At 40.4% G+C, this 19,990-nt stretch overlaps 1 protein-coding gene across 1 annotated transcript; it reads right to left on the bottom strand.

Moving 5' to 3' along the window:
• Positions 1-97: 97 nt before the first annotated feature.
• Positions 98-18,614, bottom strand: LOC117823831 (mRNA-capping enzyme-like). Its single transcript, XM_034699075.1, has 16 exons — positions 18,216-18,614; positions 15,668-15,777; positions 15,473-15,576; positions 15,292-15,380; positions 11,961-12,036; positions 11,327-11,582; positions 10,565-10,674; positions 7,922-8,023; positions 7,016-7,151; positions 5,853-5,924; positions 5,313-5,477; positions 5,157-5,225; positions 4,198-4,298; positions 3,371-3,437; positions 1,871-1,994; positions 98-962 (listed from the first exon to the last, which is right to left on the bottom strand). The coding sequence occupies exons 1-16, from the start codon at positions 18,277-18,279 to the stop codon at positions 790-792; spliced, it is 1,818 nt and encodes a 605-aa protein (XP_034554966.1). The 5' UTR covers positions 18,280-18,614; the 3' UTR covers positions 98-789.
• Between the last annotated feature and the right edge of the window lie 1,376 nt (positions 18,615-19,990).

Genomic DNA, 19,990 nt, shown 5'->3' with positions numbered 1-19,990 from the left:
TTGGTTTTAGCAGAGAAATAGATTTGTGTGTCGTCGGCATAATGATGATCTGATACATGAGCTGAGATAAATCGGAAAAAAAAAAAAGAACTAAGCATCATGTTTTTAGTTTTAATAAGAACACCAAGAATGAAAGCTACAAACAAGTCTACAAGGTCAATTAATGTCAATGATGTCAGTTTAAGGTTTTCTGTAGTCCTTAGGAGTACAGGCCGATGATGAACATGTGCAGAGGGTAGAAAGCCTTGATATGTTTATCTTCTGTTTGGGGGGTTGTTGATGTGGCTGGTGATGTACACTACCAGTCAAAAGTTTGGACACACCTTCTCATTCAATGGTTTTAATTTATTTTAATTAATTTCAACATTGTAGATTAGTACTGAAGACATCAAAACTATAGAATAATAGGTTTTTGCCATAATATGGATTACAACGGTATCCATTGTGTGTGAACCCAACCTCTGAACAACACAACTGATGGTCTCAAACACATTAAGAAGGCAAGTCATTCCACAAATTAACTGTGTACAAAGCTTTCATGAAGAAAAAGGGGGCTACTTTACAGAATCTAAAATATAAAACATATTCTGTTTGTTTAACGCTTTTTTGTTAATTAAAAAAATCCATATATGTTGTTTCATAGTTTTGATGTCTTTGGTATTAATCTACAGTGTCTAAAATACTTAAAATAAATACAAACCCTTGAATAAGAAGGTGTTTCCACACTTTTGACTGGTAGTGTAGATGTAAAGAATGACTGTAAAGCAGTCCAGGAAGCCCAGCTGTGGGCTACGGGATTGACCTGTTGGGTTTCTTTGAAGAGGGAGGGGTAATTAGCCCAGAGTGCGGCTCTGCCGGGCGTTTCCGCTTCTGGGCTGGCTCTTGCACTCCCTGGGCGCAGCGGTCCACGTACTCCAGGAGGATTTCCTTCGTGACGGGCTCTTGGATGCTTTTACACACAGCTGGAGAGAGAAACATGGAACACACACAGAGGGGAGAGACAGGAAGTTACTACAGACATGATGACAGACAGCTAATAAATAATGTGTCCTAAAAAAGTACAAGGTAAAAATATGATTACATAGCTAATCCCTGCCTCAAACATTTAAAGCAACCAGGTCTAACATGAGTGATAACTTTGTTTGTTACATTCTACGTTTCCCCTCGGGTTTAATAAAGTCTGCCTCTCCAGGTTGCTGAATAAAGAATACGATGTTTGTTGTATGATGCAACATATGAGCATGTAAACACATAACATATATTTCATCGTGTAGAATGGAACATAACATGCATGAAAACTGTAACTAAGACGGTGGGGCTTAGCCAATGATCAGCATTGGATTGCGGCAGCTCTCCGAAAGTTCAAATGTAATTTCTAATTTAGGACAGAGTTTACACTCTGCTAACAATTTTGGCCTTGCACCCGCTGAGATAGTTCCAACATTAGCGTAAGCTGTGTCTTCTATTTCACACCTAGCTCTGAGTAGGTGTAAAGTCCTCCGGTTGTTATGGTGCACTGTTTTCAAAGATGGGATCGTTTGAGGGATGTGGAGCAGCAGAGAGTTTAAGCAGCTGTGTTCTGTGTTAGGTTACATTCATCAAAAACAAACGATGACTCTGATCTTAACTCACACTTTCGTTTCCCAAGAGCTGAGATAATTACCGTACAGCTACACAATGTTAGAGTACCGTTCTATTAATGTACCTCATGTTGTGGTTGATGATTCCACCACTCGATGTTAAGATGGGTCTTAAGTCACAGTGGTCAACCGAACAGTGACAACTTAAGTTATAAACCCACTAGTTTGAACGTATGGTTTAGTGTAGACTTAACAGCCTAACTAAAGACACAAGAAGGATGGAGTCTCACCCATCGCTGTGATGAATGAGTTGGGGAAGCTCTTGTCCACCCTCTGTCTCATAAACACCCAGGTGTTGTCGGCGAAGGTGCACTCAATGATCTTGTTGTCGTACTGTTTCAGCTCTTTAGTTGCCTGTGCAGAAAAAAGATGACACAGATGGTTTTGTACAATTCCAATGCACGGATAATGAAACAAAAGTAATCTTATTTTCTCCTGCTGCCATCATTGCTTGGGAAAATGATCAATCCTTGAATCAGTTTTGCCTTTTCTACTGTTATGCTTCTGCATAACAGTAACATACATGAACGACTGTCATGATTTTTTTCAAACGTGCCAAGGATTTGCTGCTAATCACCATCTTCACTGTTGCTGTTAGGACTTAAGCAGATTGTAGGATTCATGATGCTTTCAGCAAAGCAGTGCAACAGTTCCTGCTCATCCTGCTGAGCTACACAGGATCACTGACTTATTACATCACTCTGTTTGGAAAATAAAATCAACCTTGCACACAGAGCACACTCAAACACAGTTGAAGTATATGAAAATGGCACAAGACACTGAGGATTAAGCATGAGTCAAAGAAGACATTTGAGCATCTGTTGTTTATTTGTCGGGGGACTGAGTTTCGCTGAGAGGATTCTCAAGACTTGGAAAAATACAAATCTTAGAGCTGCCTTTAAGAAAGAAGTGGAGCTGAAAGAATCAAGTGTAGTGGTGGGTTTGAAGGGAACACTGAAGAACACTGAAACACAAAGTGAGGGCTCATACAATCCTGTAGTGTGGGGCATCTGGGCGCACAGCGGGGGTCAAGCTCACACGGGAAGCAAGAAAAGAGTGCGAGGAAGGAAGACGAGTCATAACTGATCAACATGCTGGATTAGTCATTGTCATAATCTCAAAAATACTGATCTATCGCCTCATAATGTATCTTTGATCTCCATTAATCAATATGTTGAGCTGTAAATCAAACTGCAGCAGATGATCTCAACTAGTGACAGAATCTCAAAGCTGGACACAGGAGGCTGCCAGAAAGCTGTGATGGGCAGTATAGCCGGCAGCATGTGCTGCTACAGGGTGGGATTTCTTCCTGCTAGTGAAGGGTGACAAATTGGCAGCCATTTTTCCATCAGCACTCGGTGTCTAATCTGTCCAAATCTGTCTCATTAGGGCAGCACACATGTGCCTCCAGTGATTCCAAGCTATAAAGGAGATGAGATACTTGATATGAAAGAGTGCATTGGACTGAGCCTGTGTCAATGTAGAGTTGAGGGCTGATGATGTACTGCATCTGATCCAAACTGATATAATGTTTCCTATACAGGAACATAATGTGGTTTACATGTTTAGTTAAAGGGGAGCTAAGTTTTGCACCTACTGAAGACTCAGCTGCCTACTTTTAACCACACTACAATCTAAATCAATGCTGAAGTGAAGCTGGGACAATAAAAGATGTGGTAAAGCTTGTTGACACATTGAATTAGAATCAAACAACACATTTATTTTCTCACCTTCATTTTTGAAAAGGGCCTGTCATAGTTGCAGACGTACAGCAAGCCGACCGTCTCTGGAAGCAGCCTATGAAGACAAAAAAAGATCAGAGTTACCACCCTCGACACGACAGGATGGCTTGAAACAAACTAAAAGTTAAAAGATCATGACATTCAAGGGGATTCGTCTCTCAGACTCCAGGAATGTCTGCTGAAATGTAAAAATAATCCATCCTGAGGCTCTTGAGACTATTTGTCTGAACAAAGAAAAGAAAAACAAAGCAAAGGACGCACACTGCTCGTTAAATGAAGCTTTTAAAGAACTACCTGTGTGTTCATATTAGAAACACATACATTTCCACAACCGGTAATGACCCGCAGGAATATATTACCTTTCTGTAGCATAAGTATTTGTCCTTCAGAGTTCAAATGTTTACCTGGGTGAGGACGAGGAAGTCAGTGATTCTGAATAATTAATATAATAAGTGTGAAATGAGAGAAAATGGGAGGGGCAGCAGTGTTTTCTTTGTGCATACAGCAAATGAGACATTTCTGGGATTGGATACTACAGCACATGAAGGTGATGACGGTGAACTTTTGAACGCTGTAACAGCGATACTGTAAGATGAATCTGAACCCCCAGGGGAAAATAAGAGGCACAGTGCAGAAGAGATTGATGTCAGAGGGATTCAATGGATTTGTTTAATTCAGAACATGCTTCTGACACCGACACAGGAACTGAACATGTGTGTGTGTGTGTGGACGTCTCAGTAAGCCGGTGTGCCACAAAACCATAGGTGCTATTAAGATTCATCACACAGAGTGTCTCCCCAGCAACAAGGTCTTACCCTTCTCCTCCAACTTTGGTGATCTTGAGGCGAAAGTCCACAGAGTTCAGATTGGGGGGCTTCCACTTCAGGATGTCATCACACCTCCCAGCCTTGTATCTCTGTAGGGACACACACAACCCCCCCAAAACATGAAGCTGAATTAATGTGGAGGATTTGTGTGGATAAATGCATAATAAAGATGGAACAAGGGTGACACTTTGGCTCATTTTTGTCAACCCATAACTTGGCAGAGCTAATGGCTGAATAATTTGTGAGCTGAGCAGTCATTAAGCAGCAGTCACAGTTAAACCCTCATATAAATTAGGCTCTATTATGATACACTGTTGGCATCTAACTATGTAGAGCAGCAAGACGTCCAAATGGATTGTTCTGCAGTGAAAACTTTCTCTGGGGATGTGAGCAGCATCATGAATTCCAAACACAAGGGGGCAAATTATAGAATCAGATGCAAGAGCTTAACGGACTGATTATTTATGTGTGGCTGACATTTAGGAGGACATGAAACAAGTGCAGTGGAACATGAGAAACGTAAAAGGCATGACGGGTGGAGGCGGGGAACAGATGATCAGATTCAGTCACTGTCAGGTTGCCCGGTAAGAGAAGTCTACTCGGATGAAATGTGCAGAGAACAAGACAACATTCCTCTGGAGAACCTGCGCTGTCACTGCACATGACCAAATAAGGAGTTTCTGGCTCCACCCACTACACCAGAACTTTCAAAAATAACTTAAAATCATCCGAATCTGCAGCTTGGCTCCACACCTGTCCTTTCCTTTAACGTGATGTGCCATATATTTCATGTAACCCTCAGTGGTATCTGGGTTCTTGAGTCCATCACAGGAGGGGAGAGCTGGAATAGCATTACTATCACAGCATGTTTGATAAAGGAGATGTCACTGACGGTCAGCCTACAGCTTGGAAAGATGACAGATTGTAACACAGAGATGGAGACTTACCCCACACGGCTGGAAGACAAGCCCATCAATTTCATGGCTGACCTGGGATGTGAAGCTGCCTCCGAGTAGCTGAAATATAAAAAAGGAAAGGTTGAAAAGGTCACAATCTGTAACAAGTGGGTTGAAAACTGATATTAATCATGTTGTTGACTTCACCTTGTGTGTTTCATGAATGTCAAAGAAGGGTTTATGTCGGACGCTGAAGGGCTCCTTGGTTTTGTTGATCTGCCCGGTCTTCATCTTCTCAATGCGAGGGGAAATGATCTCTTTTTCTATGCATAAAAGTCGGATATTGAAATCACACTGCCCAACAGGTTGTCTCTGAAACACAGAAAACACAACGGTCAACTCTTAATGTGAGACTCAACACATTTCGACATACGTGTACATTTTAAGAACATTTGGCTTTGGAGACTGAGAAAAATTATTAGTAACAATAGTTAAATAATCAATCAAACAATAATAACCTCTATGAGTGGAACTACTGGGCTACATCAATAGCTTCTTCCTGACATGCAGCACACACTCCTCGCTCTGATTCATATTGTGTGAAAACTAAAGGGCTGAAGGAGCTGCTTCAGTCTTAATGAAATGCTTCAGACGTGATGCATGTTTGCTCTGTCTGGGTCTGGCAGATTGTCAGGAGTGATAGGTCAGACGAAAGACAACACATTCTTAAACAGCTGGGCTACTCACGTTGAATTTGATGATGTCATATATCAAATAGCGAGGGACGGGTTGACCGTTCACTTTGTCGATGATCATCTCCTGCAGAGATAAAGACCAAAGTCAGGGTTAGACACAAAGTGCAGAGAGAATACGTTCACAGAGATAAATATAGAGGACTGAGAGGAGAAGATGAACAGAGTATACATATATACTGGGCGCTCTTGACGCCATAGCATGTATAAAATGTTCTCTCTGTGAATACTTGAGCTGCATTGAAGCTAACCGCAGAGGGGGAGTATTCCCTAAGGGATGTGAGATCAGGGAGCCGATGTATGACTGCAGCAAAGAGAGGAAGGGAAGGACGGAACTGGGGAGGTGGGTGAGCTGTGCATGTGTGCTGGTGTCTGGGGGAAAAAAAAGGACAGGAAGCAGAAATAGCGCTGCACATCTATTATGCAAGACCTTCAAATTGGGAGTAAGGTGCAGAGGTGGAGCAGAATACCCAAAAGACACATGATTAGTTATCAAAGAACTCTTACACAACTGAGGGACGCAGTGAAAGGAGTGATGAGCAAGCAAACGTCACCGCCGCCAAACTAATGTAACAAATGTAGGGTCCTATCACTGAGGCTTCATGGAGGAGGAATGGAAGAGTGACGCAGGAAACTATATATGTTCCCTTTCTCCTCATGAAATATTTAAGTGGCTAACTGTGCTCTTCTGCTGTAAAACAGGTAGAGAGCCACTTAAAGAATCAGTTAATACCTAAAGACAAGTGTTTGGAGATAATTATGCATCAATTAAGACCAAATGTGAAACATGTTAATGTCAGAGTGGAATGACAGAAACCTGCAAGAGTAATGAAATCATGGGCCTTGATGGCATTCCAGTGACTCCTGGAGCTGCACATCACTTCAGTTGTGGTCACTGTAAATGTTTAAATGTATTTGCCGAGCACAAATGATTACTGTAACATTTATTTCCCTCCGATTAAAACCTCAAATTGGATTTTCTCTCTGCTGCTTTACTACCAGGATGTAAACAAGCACAGTTGAAAGAGACAAGCAATTACAGCCAATGGAGAAACAGGTCGCCTTCTGGGTATTACAGGAAACAACAAGAAAACCTGGTATGGCATATTACATAACAATCCAAAATAATGACAAGTAGAAGGAGGGACAATGACTCACCCCATCCAGTAGCGTATTTGCTAAGTGGACTCGTGGATCCTTCCGGAAAGGAAACTCAAGGTTTGCTATGTGGAAGACTGTGTTGTCTCTGTCGATCATGAAGACTTCATTTTTACCGTTGATTAACATCATGTACCTGCAGAGGGAAGATAACCAACAATCAAGAAGTTGTCATTAAAAGATAGAGAGCTAATCTGTTAGAATAGTGGCCATTTATTAGTAAAATGCTAAGTAATTATCCAACTGTGTTAAATACTTGACTCTTATTGGTTGAAACCATATAACATTAACAATTAATAAAGGCAACGCCAAGGACAAGAAAGGAGTCCAGCACAATTCACCTCTGCCTGTTGACACTGTGGCAAAATGGTACGTGTCCGTCAGCAACGATAGGCCAAATGAAACAGAGGATATTTTTAATACTAGATCCTGTCCTGCAATACAGGCAACCGCATTAAAGCTACAGAGTGGATCTCTAAGTTACCAATTTACCCGATGTGTTACAGGGGTTTATGCGCCTGAAAACCAAAATAAAACTAAAAGCATTGTCTTGAAAGAAATGAGTCTGTGTCTCTTTGAATGTTTGTACATGGGCTCAAACTCTCTGCATTCACACTGACTCTTTAAAGAGTCACACGAGGCTAAAGAGTCGTTTATTTTAACATTTATTTTCTTGGCTTTCAACCCTGCATGAGACTCTGCTCCTGTTTTAGTGTTTTATGGTTTGTTTTTATTTATTGTTTCTATTGTTTTTATTGTTTTATTATCCTGTGTTTTAATGGTTTTATGCCTGCGTTGTTTGTCTATTTATGTACAGCACTCTGTTCCAGCTGTGGTCATTTAAAGTGATTTATAAATAAAGTTGAGTTGAGTTGAGTTGAGAAGACCCATAAGTTATAGACCCACCGTGTGCCGTCTGCCTTCCAGCTGACTTTGTAAGGATTCTTTTCCAGGAATTGAAGGTTTTGTCTGTCCATGGATACGGGCTGAGCACCAGGAAAACCAGACCTGCAAAAGCAAAGAACACACGCATCTTTTATACAACTGTTATTCATTCAGTTAATCACTGCGCTCTGGATTTGATCAATATAATGCTTTCACTCACTGAAACATGTACATCAGCTTAGATAGTGTTTCATTAAGCATCTACAATACCTTTCAAAAATCGGAAGATTCTAAAATCAAGGTCATTTCAGCCAGAATTACATTTCTGCTACAAATGAAAGGCACATTATGTTTTATCCTCAGTTCACTTGATTGACATATTTGAAGTACCTGAGCTAAGGGTTCCAAACTTGACATAAGTTTGAATTTCTTACAGTTGTGTTCAAAATTATTCAACCCCCACAGTAGATAAGTGTTTTTGCAAGTTTGACATTTATTTTTCATCTTGTTTATAATCACATTAAACAATGACATGTCAAATAGACAAATACAACTGAAATTACAACAAAAATGTTTGTAATATTCCAATTAATGGCCTTTCTGTGATTACCTCATTGACAAAATTATTCAACCCCCCTAGTCCACCACTCTTAAGAACAGAGGTTTCCATCAGGTGTTGTCAAACAGCTGATGAAAACACCTGTAGATGTGAACGGAACCCTAATGAGCAGCAATTAAGCAGATTTAAAAGGACTGTGACACATGGCTCTTCTTGGCAGTTAAGGACATCTTTACAACATGGTGAAGTCCAAGGAATGGTCAAAAAAGTTCAGAGAGGAGGTCATTTCACTTCATAAGCAAGGATATGGATATAAAAAGATAGCAAAGAGGCTAAACATTTCAAGAGACACAATTGGGAGCATAGTCCGCAAGTTTAAAGCTAAAGGCACAGTGGAAACGCTACCTGGGCGTGGTACAAAGAGGTTATTGTCTGCAACTGCTGTGCGATACCTGAGGCGAAAGGTGGAGAAAAATCCCCGGGTGACAGCTGAGGAACTACGACAGGACATGTCAGAGGGAGGTATTCAGGTTTCATCCCAGACAATAAGACGCACACTGCGAAATGATGGCTTCCATGCAAGAACTCCCAGGCGCACCCCCCTGCTGACTCCAAAGCACAAGAAGAGTCGACTCCAGTTCTCTGGAGTGATGAGACCAAACTGGAACTTTTTGGGCCAATGGATCAACGGTACATGTGGAGGAGAAAGAATGATGCCTATAAAGAAAAGAACACCCTGCCTACTGTGAAGCACGGTGGGGGGTCAGTCATGCTCTGGGGTTGTTTTGCTTCTTCAGGTACAGGGAATCTTCAGCGTGTGCAAGGTATTATGAATCCAGTTCACTACCAGGAGATCTTGAATGCAAATGTCATGCAGTCAGTGACAAAGCTGAGGCTTGGGAAAAAATGTTAATGAACTAGAGGCCTTTGCCCATGAGGAATGGGCAAAGATACCTGTGGATCGCTGCAAGAAACTTGTGTCAAGCTATGCTTCACGTCTAAAGGATGTTATTGTTGCAAAAGGATGTTGTACTAAGTACTAAAGTTATACATACCTAAGGGGTTGAATAATTTTGTCAACGAAGTAATCACAGAAAGGCCATTAATTGGTATATTACAAACATTTTTGTTGTAATTTCAGTTGTATTTGTCTATTTGACATGTCATTATTTAATGTGATTATAAACAAGATGAAAAATAAATGTCAAACTTGCAAAAACACTTATCTACTGTGGGGGTTGAATAATTTTGAACACAACTGTATGTCAATACTAACTATAGGCAGGCTTGCGAGTTGTTGTTTGTTTTCTTTGGGGTTTTTTTAAGAGTAAAGTTGAGGTACCAGAGTGAGAGGTTCCAATATCAGTAAAAAATATGAATATTGAATATGAACAGCTGCCTGAACCCGACTGTTCAGCTCATATGAGACCACATCTGTGATGACAGAGAGGTGCTAATAACAGGTCTCGGTTTTAATTGCAGAATCTCTCCTGTGGGAGTAGCAGTGTGTTCGTGGAAACAGAAGCTGAAGCTTTCTTATGGACGTCTGTGCTGATTAAATCAACAAGCTTTATAACAGACACAAAAATAACAAAAAGAGTCTAATGTTTCAACAACTTATGTTAGTACTAACTCTAGGCAGGCTAGTGTGTTGTTTGTTTTCTGTATGTTTGATTTTTCCAAACAATTTGATACAACCTGTACAGACATGTATCACCTGCTTACTTCATACCTTTTGTACTCTGTGTGTTCATAATAATGATATCTTTAATGGGTTTAATTTTGAATGGTGAAAATGACTGTTTAAAATTCCTACACTTGTTGTAAAACAGCATCTTTGCAGAGAAGCAGGAAGTGAAAAATAGCAGCAGGGACAGTTCCTTCTGCTGTGACAAGACGCAGCAGCTGCAAACTCCTCCAGAGCAGAAATATCTCTTCCTGAATCTGCTGCCTGTCTCAAAGTGTCAGGGTCCCAAAATAAAGGGGAAAAAGGGAGATTTTACAACAAATGAGTCACTCCTAACACGCTGCAGTGTGCCCACATTTTGTGTAAACACACACAGGTTCCCAGAGGGGGACGAGGAGAGTGAAAGGAAGGTTCTCACTTGTCCCACTCGGCCATCTCCTGACACAGTCTTTGGGTTTCTCCCAGTTTGGGTTGTGTGGTGATCTGTGTGACGCCTTTCACTGTGATGCCTTCAAGGAACACTGCACCCTGGGAGAGAAAAAAGAAGGAGAAAGGAAGCTTGAACTTGGTTTTTATAACTTCCTGGACTTTTCTAAGCTAAAAAGGTAACCCAGAAATCAAGAAAATAATAACTTCATCAATAATAAAAAGATTATTCTCAGGCCTTGTTGTCTCCCTGCAGTAGCACGGACTCATAAATATTCAGAGTTTGTCTTTGGATAGAAGAAAAAACACAATGTTTTGATTTAATTTCTGCTGTTTTGCTCTGTCATTGGCTCTTCACTTACAGCTCCACTGTTGATGTTACCATTTAAACTTTGCTTTTCGTTTTACCCACTCAAAGAAGACTCTGTGTGAGAGCATCCGCTCAGTGTAAACAGCAGCCTCATTATGTGCAACTTGAGATGATGCGCTGCGTCTGATTTCACTAGATTGAGCTGATCAGAGCTTCACATAAAGACAGAGAGGCGGCTTTCATCAGATCTAAATGATACCTCTAAGAGGAAGAGTGTGCAGACTGAACGTGTCATGTTGTCTGAGTGTGAGCATCAAATGAACTGGGTCATGAGAGGAGAAGCCACGTCCTCCTCCTCAGAGCTCCACGTCCTGCAGAGAGACAGCTCAGACACATTTTCTGAAACTCATCAGTCCATTTTCTGCAGCATCCAGGAACTCTCACCAGTTTTATTTTCTCTCTCTTTCGTTTGCCGGGCCCTGACCCCGAGGAGCTAGGGCCTGATTCCTGCCCGAGGGCGTTACCGTCATCGTCCACTTCCCCGCCGTCCTCATCTTCGAAGCACCACTCCGGGAGCGCGGGGGCAGCAGGGGGTGCGTCATCCTCGTCACCATAGCGACGGAAAAGCTCTTTGAGGTAGTCTCCCTTATAGATCCCAGGGGCCCGAGCCTGGCTGAAAACAGCTACAGCTGCCTCCACGCTGATAAGAGACAGAGAGCACAGACATTCAGCTGCTTTTAAAGACCTTAATTTAATATTCTAACTTCTTCTTATACATTATTTTTAGCTTCTATCTTTGACAGATCTTACATTTGTCTGCTTTAGATGCTGAGAACAATAGTTTATAATTTCTCAGACAAACCAAAACTATTTAAAAAATAGTGTCAATTAATGCTTGAATCAAAATATTTTCAAAGTTACATGTTAAATATTTGATTAGATAGTTCTCCCTGTTGATCAATCTAAGTTTACTTAGTGTGAATTTATCATGTATCACTTTACTGCAGAGTCAATGCTTAGTATAGCAATGAAAGACAGTCATCTAGATTGTGAATGTGGATCCTCCACCAACCCTTACCTCCAGTCCATCTTCTCCACCAGGTACGCACATATCAGAAAGCCTGTCCGGTTGAAGCCATGTGTGCAGTGAACACCTTCAGGGTGACAGAAAAGAAGCACACAACTGTTAATCCACTTTAAAATTTGCATTTATATTAATTCTTCTGCAGTTATTTTACACTCATGGAGGTCTTCCAGGAAAAGATACTGTAAGTCGTATCAGCAGTTTATCTTTACTTATGTATCCATGTTCTGTGCCTTCAAACCATCAATGTAACGCAGCGTAACATGACAGCCTCGTGAGTTTAACAAGATCTAATCCCGTGTGTTCCCTCTGACGGAGATAACATCACTCCTCTTTGAGATGCACGGAGGCTGAGCCAATGTTTTCAGCGGGGGCATTAAGTCACAATCTCAAAAGACTCAAAGGCAGATCCTGCTTTTCTTAGGGGGTAAGACCAGCTGTCTCACACACACAAGAGATCCAGAGATAGATGACACATATGATGGAGATAAAGAAGATCCCTTATTTTACATTTTAAGAGACATTCTTACAGACGAGTATCCCCATCCAGGTGCACAGCAGGGTTTGAACGACACAAAAGAGAAGCAGATCGTTCCCATACCTCCTGCAGCAAAGAAAGTTTGCCAGGCAACAATAACAGCAGCACTAATGGAGATGAACTAAAGCAAGTGTCTAATTTGGACATGTGCCCCGCAGAGACAACAAAGCCTAATCACCAGTTGGCTAAAGACAAGACATTACTGAGATGACATTCGCACATTCTGCTCTGATGTTGGAGGTGATTTGATTAAGAAGCAAGGCAGAAGCTAAGAGGTGAGATCAGACCTCCACAGGATCAGAAGAACCCTGCTGTCACCTTAGTTAAAGTGAAACTTACTACAAATAAAATCATTTCCAAATCAATATTTGGCATCAAATTACTAGTTTCTGATGTAGCTGTTTAATAAGCAGGATGATGTATGGTGAGTGGGCTACCAACCAACCCCTTTGGGCTGAGACAAGACCCCCTGTGTCAGGATTCTGCTCAACCTGCCAGAGTTACAATCCACTATGACAACCTGCTCACTATACATTATCTTTATACAATGAAGCTATTTGGGGAAACAGCCAGCTGAGTATCTCTGCACAGTCATATCACAGCACAAAAAAGGGTTATTTTTTTCCCAGTGGACAGATTCTCTATATTAGTCACTTAATTACAAGTAAGGCCCGAAACTTAAGTATTTACATAAAGTTAAAAATATAAAACGGTTGAAACAGAAGTGCACAAATTTGCCTTCACACAGACTTCCCCTTTTTCTTTTAGATCAAGTTTATTTTTCTGGAGTTAAGAGCTTCTTTCTACTGATGTCCTTTCACCTAATATCACCTACACAGTGTTCTGTAGGAGGGAGTGTTTCTTTCAAACTCCCACACTCATAAAAACAAAAACAAAAAGGCGTACATGACTCTGAAATATGCAGATTCACTACAAATCTTCAACTAGCCTATGTGCCCAAACTCTGAGGACTCCGTGTGACCCCCTGTTACTTAAGAGAGCTACTCTGTGGTGACCTGCAGAGGGCTGGTTGCATCGAGGAGCAGGATGATGTTCAGGAGTGTAACTGTTTGACTACAAAGTGTGGACACTTGAAATCAAACATACTTAGCCCTGCTTCCATTTGTACCAGGTGAATTATAGAAAGACTGCTCTCTACTGGACACATAAGGTAATGCCACTCTGGCCCTGTAGCCTCTGGACGAGCAGAACATGACCATGTAGGTTAATTTTCACTTGATACAAAAGGTCCAATAACTAGCTTTTAACATTTTTCCAGCTCAAAACAAGCTCTCACACTCAGAACAAATGTGTCATAGATTATATGTCAGTATAGAAGTATTGTATGAAGATGCAAATAATAGTGTCTTTAACACTACGATGCTGTTAGATTTACCTGCACAGAAAGTCTTATAGTGAATATCACTGATTATCTTTTTCAATGGCTCCGATCAGTAGGCGAGATTTGTTTGGCAGTGATTGAACATGTTGTCCTCACAGTTGATGTGTTTGAAGCAGGAAGATTGAGAAGTGTAAGGATGTAAGCGACTTTGACATGGAACAAATTATGATGGCTGGTCGACTGGGTCAGAACATCTCCAAAACAGCAGCTCTTGTGGGGTGTTCCTGATCTACAGAGGTTAGTATCCACCACACCTGGTCCAAGGAAGGAAAACCAGTGAACTGGCGACAAGGTCATTGGAGACCAAGCTCTACTGATGCACTTGAGGAATGAAGGTTGGCCTGTGAGGTCTGATCCAATGGAAGAGCTACTGGAGCTAACACTGCTGGAAAAGTGAATAGTGTCCATGCTGACCCCTGTTGATCACTGAGAGTACCAACGATACAAGTAAGCGTCTGAACTGGACCATAGAGCAATGGAAGGAGGTTGTCTCGGGAAACACAACATGTTGACTTGGTCTCCAAATTCCCCAGATCTCGATTCAATCCAGCATCTGGGGAATGTGCTGGACAAACAAGTTCGATCCATCCAGATACCACAGCGCACATTCAGAGGTCTAGTGAAGCGACTCTTCAGCTCAGGGCTGTTCTTGCCCTCACCTGATGAGAGGTCGGACTACAGAATATTAGGCAGGTGGTCGTAATAGAAGAAGTAGTGGAAGATGTTCCACTTTACTTACCCCTGCCAATTTAGTGCTGGTGACACAGGCACCAGTTTTATCTCACCTTGATTACTGCTGCCCTGTCTGGTCAGGTGAAGACAAAAGAGATCTGTCTAAACACTAAATAGCTCAAAATAACACTCTCTATGGCCTGTCCATCAGTTGTAAGGCTGAGTACAGATAGTATGCATATCAGTCTATCATGGCTCAGAGTGGACAAGAGGTTTCCATGCAACCTTGTGACTTTCATTAGGAATATCTGTTATAGTAAACAACCAAATTGTCTGTACTCACAAATAAAGTATGTGAGAGACCAACATGGTCACAGTACCCGGCAGGATGCTCAGGGGTATGTTGTTAAGCAAAGACCCAGGACTAATACTGTGTGCAGATCTGTAATGTTTACAGCCATCACAATGTGGAATAATGTACCGGTCATCATAATGAAGCAACAAGTAAGGCAAGTATTAAAAGACTTCTGAAGAAACTTAGAAAGCCCTTCAAAACCTGGTCCCCTCCTACCTCACTGACCCGCTTTACTGATTACCAAAGCTATGACTGGTAGTACCTTCATGTGCAATTGTAAACAGAAAGAGGTGGAACATCAGTGAAGGAAAAACTTGTGGTCTGAAAGATGTAATGTACAGCCATGGTTCCCTCTTACCTATTAATTCTGTGGGATTCTTCTCGATGAAGTTTTCACAGAGCCTGATGAACATACTCGTTGTTTCTTTTGAAGGGCTTTCTCCATGGCTGAAAAAAAACAACGACAAACATGTAAATACATCATCAAATAAAACAGGACTTACATTTAGTTTAACACATGAGAGTAAATGATCTCATACCCTTTACATTGAAGCTTCACGTATTTCATGCCCTCTTTTTCAATGTCGTTGCGGTCGTAAAAGCGAGTTGTGTTCGTCAAATCGACAAGCAAACCCATTTTCACCTGGAGAAGGAGGAGGAGAGACGATGTAATGACATGACGACACATGATGATGTGGTGGTGTGGTTTTAATGTGTTCTTTCCAGTTACTTACTTTTAGGTTTTTTGAAAAGTTGGACAGCATACTCGGGTGAAACCTGTTCTCCTCTGCAACTTGGTCATCATATCTGGGACCCAACATTGTTTTCATAGGGAGGAATTTACCTAGAAGGGAAAATGTAAGGAATGAACAAGTGGTGTAGACAAAGTAGGGATTAAAGCAAGACAATTACATACAACAGCTGGCCTCCCCAAAACTTGATTTTTCTTTGTGTGATTATATGATTTAGAGTTTCAGTGACTAAATGTTGCCAACACCATAAGATTCTATCATGATTCCTCAATGACCACACCTCATATCAAATCACTATTATAGTAAAGTTCCAGTGAGGAATTTTTGGTTTGTGATGAAATTTGAGACCCCAAGGGAGGGGGTTCCCTTTATCTCTTTGCTGATTTTGCACTGAACATTTTAAGTAGAATTTTCAGACAGACAAAAAAAAATCTCATCCTGCTTTTACCTGTTTTGATTTCAAGTGTCCTGTAAGTGCATAATACACTGGAAAAATACACTTGAACTACTACTACTTCACATTAACTGCACATAAACTGTCCAACTTCACTCATAAGGTCTCATTTGCCTCAGTGTGTCATAAAGCAGGTATATATATACAACCTAGTCTGTTTCATTATTAGCTAAAGCAGGAGTGTCAAACATGCAGCCCGCGGGCCAAAACCGGCCCGCCAGAGGTTCCAATACGGCTCATGGAACGACTTTGCAAAGTGAAAAAATTACAGAGAAGACATTAACTGCAATTTTTCAATAAAAGTAACTACTATTTCAGATTTGTCCTCTGGGTGTCACATAAAATCATAGTGCTGATGGAGTGCACCTGAACTGTGTTTTTTTTCCAGGAATTTTTCCTCAAAGTGAGAAAATAGATTACTTGCTTTTTGCATAATCCGGTTAAGATTCATAAAGACTTTTTAGAGCACTATAAGATGAGACTACATATATACTACTAACACTAGCACTACAACCCTGCATACAACACTGTCCAGCAAGCAAACTGATCATGCTGGAGCTGAGGGGTCCAAAATAATCAACTTTACCTTGTTCATTATTATAGTCGATCCGTTCTTTTGCTGTTAACATTACAGTGTGTCAGGTGAATGGGTAACCTGTGTGTTTGGTGTGTTCGCAGCAGGTTTCAGGGTTTAAAGAGTAAAATTAGACTATGAGACTCATCATGGCAAAAAATACAACATGGTTTTTGTAGACAGATAGTTCATGTAATGTGAACATTTTCAGAATGTCCTTGCACTTTTTAGCACTAAACAAAAGGAAAAATGTAGAGTTTTCATTATTTATAGGTTATAATGTGATGATTTTACTGGTCCGGCCCACTTCACATCAACTTGGGCTGTATGTGGCCCCTGAACTGAAATGAGTTTGACCCCCCGGAGCTAAAGTCTTCTGACAAACCTTAATTTTGACTGAAGGCTAATAATATAATCTATATCTTGACAAATCTCACGTTGAAACCACTTGAAACAACAAAAAATACAGTTTTTTTGGCAGCTCTAAATAAGACCACATCCACAAACACTGAACAAACTATGTATAAGTGACTGCTAATCACTTTCAGTATGTTAGGTTTAAATGTCTTTAATAAAATGTTCCACCACACAGCCTCTAACATCATGCTACAGACCTGTTTGTTTTGACACGTGACGCTCCGACAGCAGTGCTAGCTATCTCATTAGTGCTTCCAAATGAACCTTTATAATGGGAAATAATGAAAATAACGAAAACTGCATATTTAGCTTTTGTTCAGAATTAAATTGGAGTAGTTAAAATGCAAATACGACGCATGTCTGAGAGGAATTAAGCTTTCATTGCCTGCTAGGCTAGCAACAAGTGCCGTGTTAGCTAAACAGCTAGCGCCCATACAACGTCACACCAAACTCCATTTAAAACCAGGACGAACTACATGTACCCTGCAAAAACTGATGAATTTGAGTTCAGTTTCAAATAAGTGTGGTCTTTTATGGTTCATTAGTACTTTCTTGGGAATTCGGCGTCTCGTTTTCTACAAACTATCGCTTGGTTTAGATTAAATCATTGAACTTTTGACCTCAATGGTCGCTAACGTCACAAAGTTAGCTATAGCTCCCATACAACGTCACACCAAACTCCATTTAAAAATAAGACAAACTCATACATTTGCATTCTAATTAAAGAGAATATAGTGTTTTACAGTTTATTAGTACTGTCCAGTAAATTCGGCGTCTCGTTTTCCACAAACTTTGGCTTTTTTTTGGATGAAATCATTGAATTTTTGACCACAATGGTGGCTAACGTCACGAAGTTGAGGGGAAAGTCATGCAGTATTTTGGATTGGTTATAATAACAAAAAGAGCTTGGTGATACCTTTTTATTTCCTGAAGTTTGAGGTATTAAATAGAGCTTAACACACTTTTAAGAAGAAGTCTCAGTCACGTCATTCCTGCGTGTTATAATCAGGGATGTGAACATTATGCAGCCAGTAGCACTAGAGCTAAGTAAACAAAACATTCTGTAACAGGTATATCTATTTCACCTGCCACAGGTTGACCTCTTCTCGGACAATTCCGCCATCGAGGAGGGGGTCCAGTATGTGACATCTTCAGGAGAGGTTTAGATGAATGTGAATTATTGGTTTAGCCTGGAGCTTGATGCTCCCTCCTTCACACCACGAGGATTCCCGTCTGTCTTTCAGGCGAGCACCGAGGATCTGAGGCCTTTAGCACAGCTGATCAATTACCCGACACGTTTAATGAGCCAGGTAAACATTGTGACTGGGCCAGCGGTCATCTTCATTAGCAGAAAAATCAGCGCCTCAAAACGACATTTCGGTCTGATGTTTTTAAATCCAGGTTATTAGAAACTTGCTCGCACAACCTCTCTCTTCCTCAGAGTGTGTTTATGGTTGTTTTCAGAAACAGTGAGAAACAAACATGGCGTGAGAAAAGGAAGTTGAAACATGTAAATAGGAAGTTTCCGAATTCATTAAGGCCCTATTTCTGAGAATGTAACACAATAAAGCCTGAACTATCAAACTACTTTATTGGTCCCCCATTGGGGGAAATTCTTTTGTTACAGCAGCTTACAACACGGGACAGGGGAATACAACAATGTACTAACATAGTTAAAAAATATAATAACAATAATAATAGCAATGACAAAGGTAAAATATAATAGAATCAAATAAAATAGAATAAAATAAAATAAAATAAAATGAAATAAAATGTGGCAACTATTACAGATGTATACACACTATGTACACTTCTATCTGATAAATAGATAAGGTAAGTTATTGCACCATAAAAAATGCACCAGGTTATTTAAAAACAAACATACACAGTATGAAGAACAGTGCGATTCAGATGGATACAGTAGTTATTTGTGAATGTGCCAAGTCACATAGTAACTTCCATGTAGTGGAATGCAAGATGAGAACAGATGATTAACGGGACACAGCAGTGCTGGTGGTTAAACAGTCTGATTGCAGGTGGGATGAAGGACCTTTGAGTGTTTATTGGACCTTCTGACAAAAAAAAAAAAAGAAATACATTAAATGTAATGTACATGTTGGAGTTTTAATTTGTATCATATTTGATACATCAGGTATTTTGGTGCAAATGTATTGCTCAAGTTTCTTCTTTTTTTTACTGTGGCCCTTTTTACAAAGTTGGAGACAAATTTACATTTTGGAAAACATTTTCACATTTTATAAAAAAAAAAACTACATTAGCAAAACACTTCTAGCAAGGCCAAAACAAATTTACATTTAATAAAACAAGTGTACAAAAACAAAAAAACACTTTTATAAGCAGTGAGACAATTCTACAAACGACGGTGCACTTTTACCATTTCTGAAACAAATTTACATTCATTTTTTACAGAAAAGGGAATGTACCAAACACTGCAATGCAAGTGGATATAGGAAATTGTATAAAATTCCCCCTCCTCTTCTGGCTCTCCCTTGCCTGCTCACCTGCTGCCTGAGTGGGAGGATCTCTGGAGCTTATAAAACACAGCCAGCTCACCTGTGTCAGCATTTTCAGAAAACAATGTGGCTGGCTGCTAGGCTGTACAGCCTACATCTCCACAATTAAGCAACTGAGTATTTGATCTGTAAGTTTTCCTTTATTTATAGTGTGTAGATGTATAAATGTATTGATTTGTTTAGTTACAATCATATCTGTACATCTACCTAAACAAAATATGTTAGTGAATACTTTACAGTTGTTATTTTGATGGATTGTTAACTACCACCATAATCATGTTACCTTTGTTTGATCATCTCAACAGGCAAAGTAGGTGGATAAATTC

The sequence above is a fragment of the Notolabrus celidotus genome, chromosome 13 (assembly GCF_009762535.1).
Source record: "Notolabrus celidotus isolate fNotCel1 chromosome 13, fNotCel1.pri, whole genome shotgun sequence".
NCBI classification, from domain to species: domain Eukaryota; kingdom Metazoa; phylum Chordata; class Actinopteri; order Labriformes; family Labridae; genus Notolabrus; species Notolabrus celidotus.
Note: the sequence above shows the minus strand (reverse complement) of the source record. Positions and strands in the feature narration are given on the sequence as shown.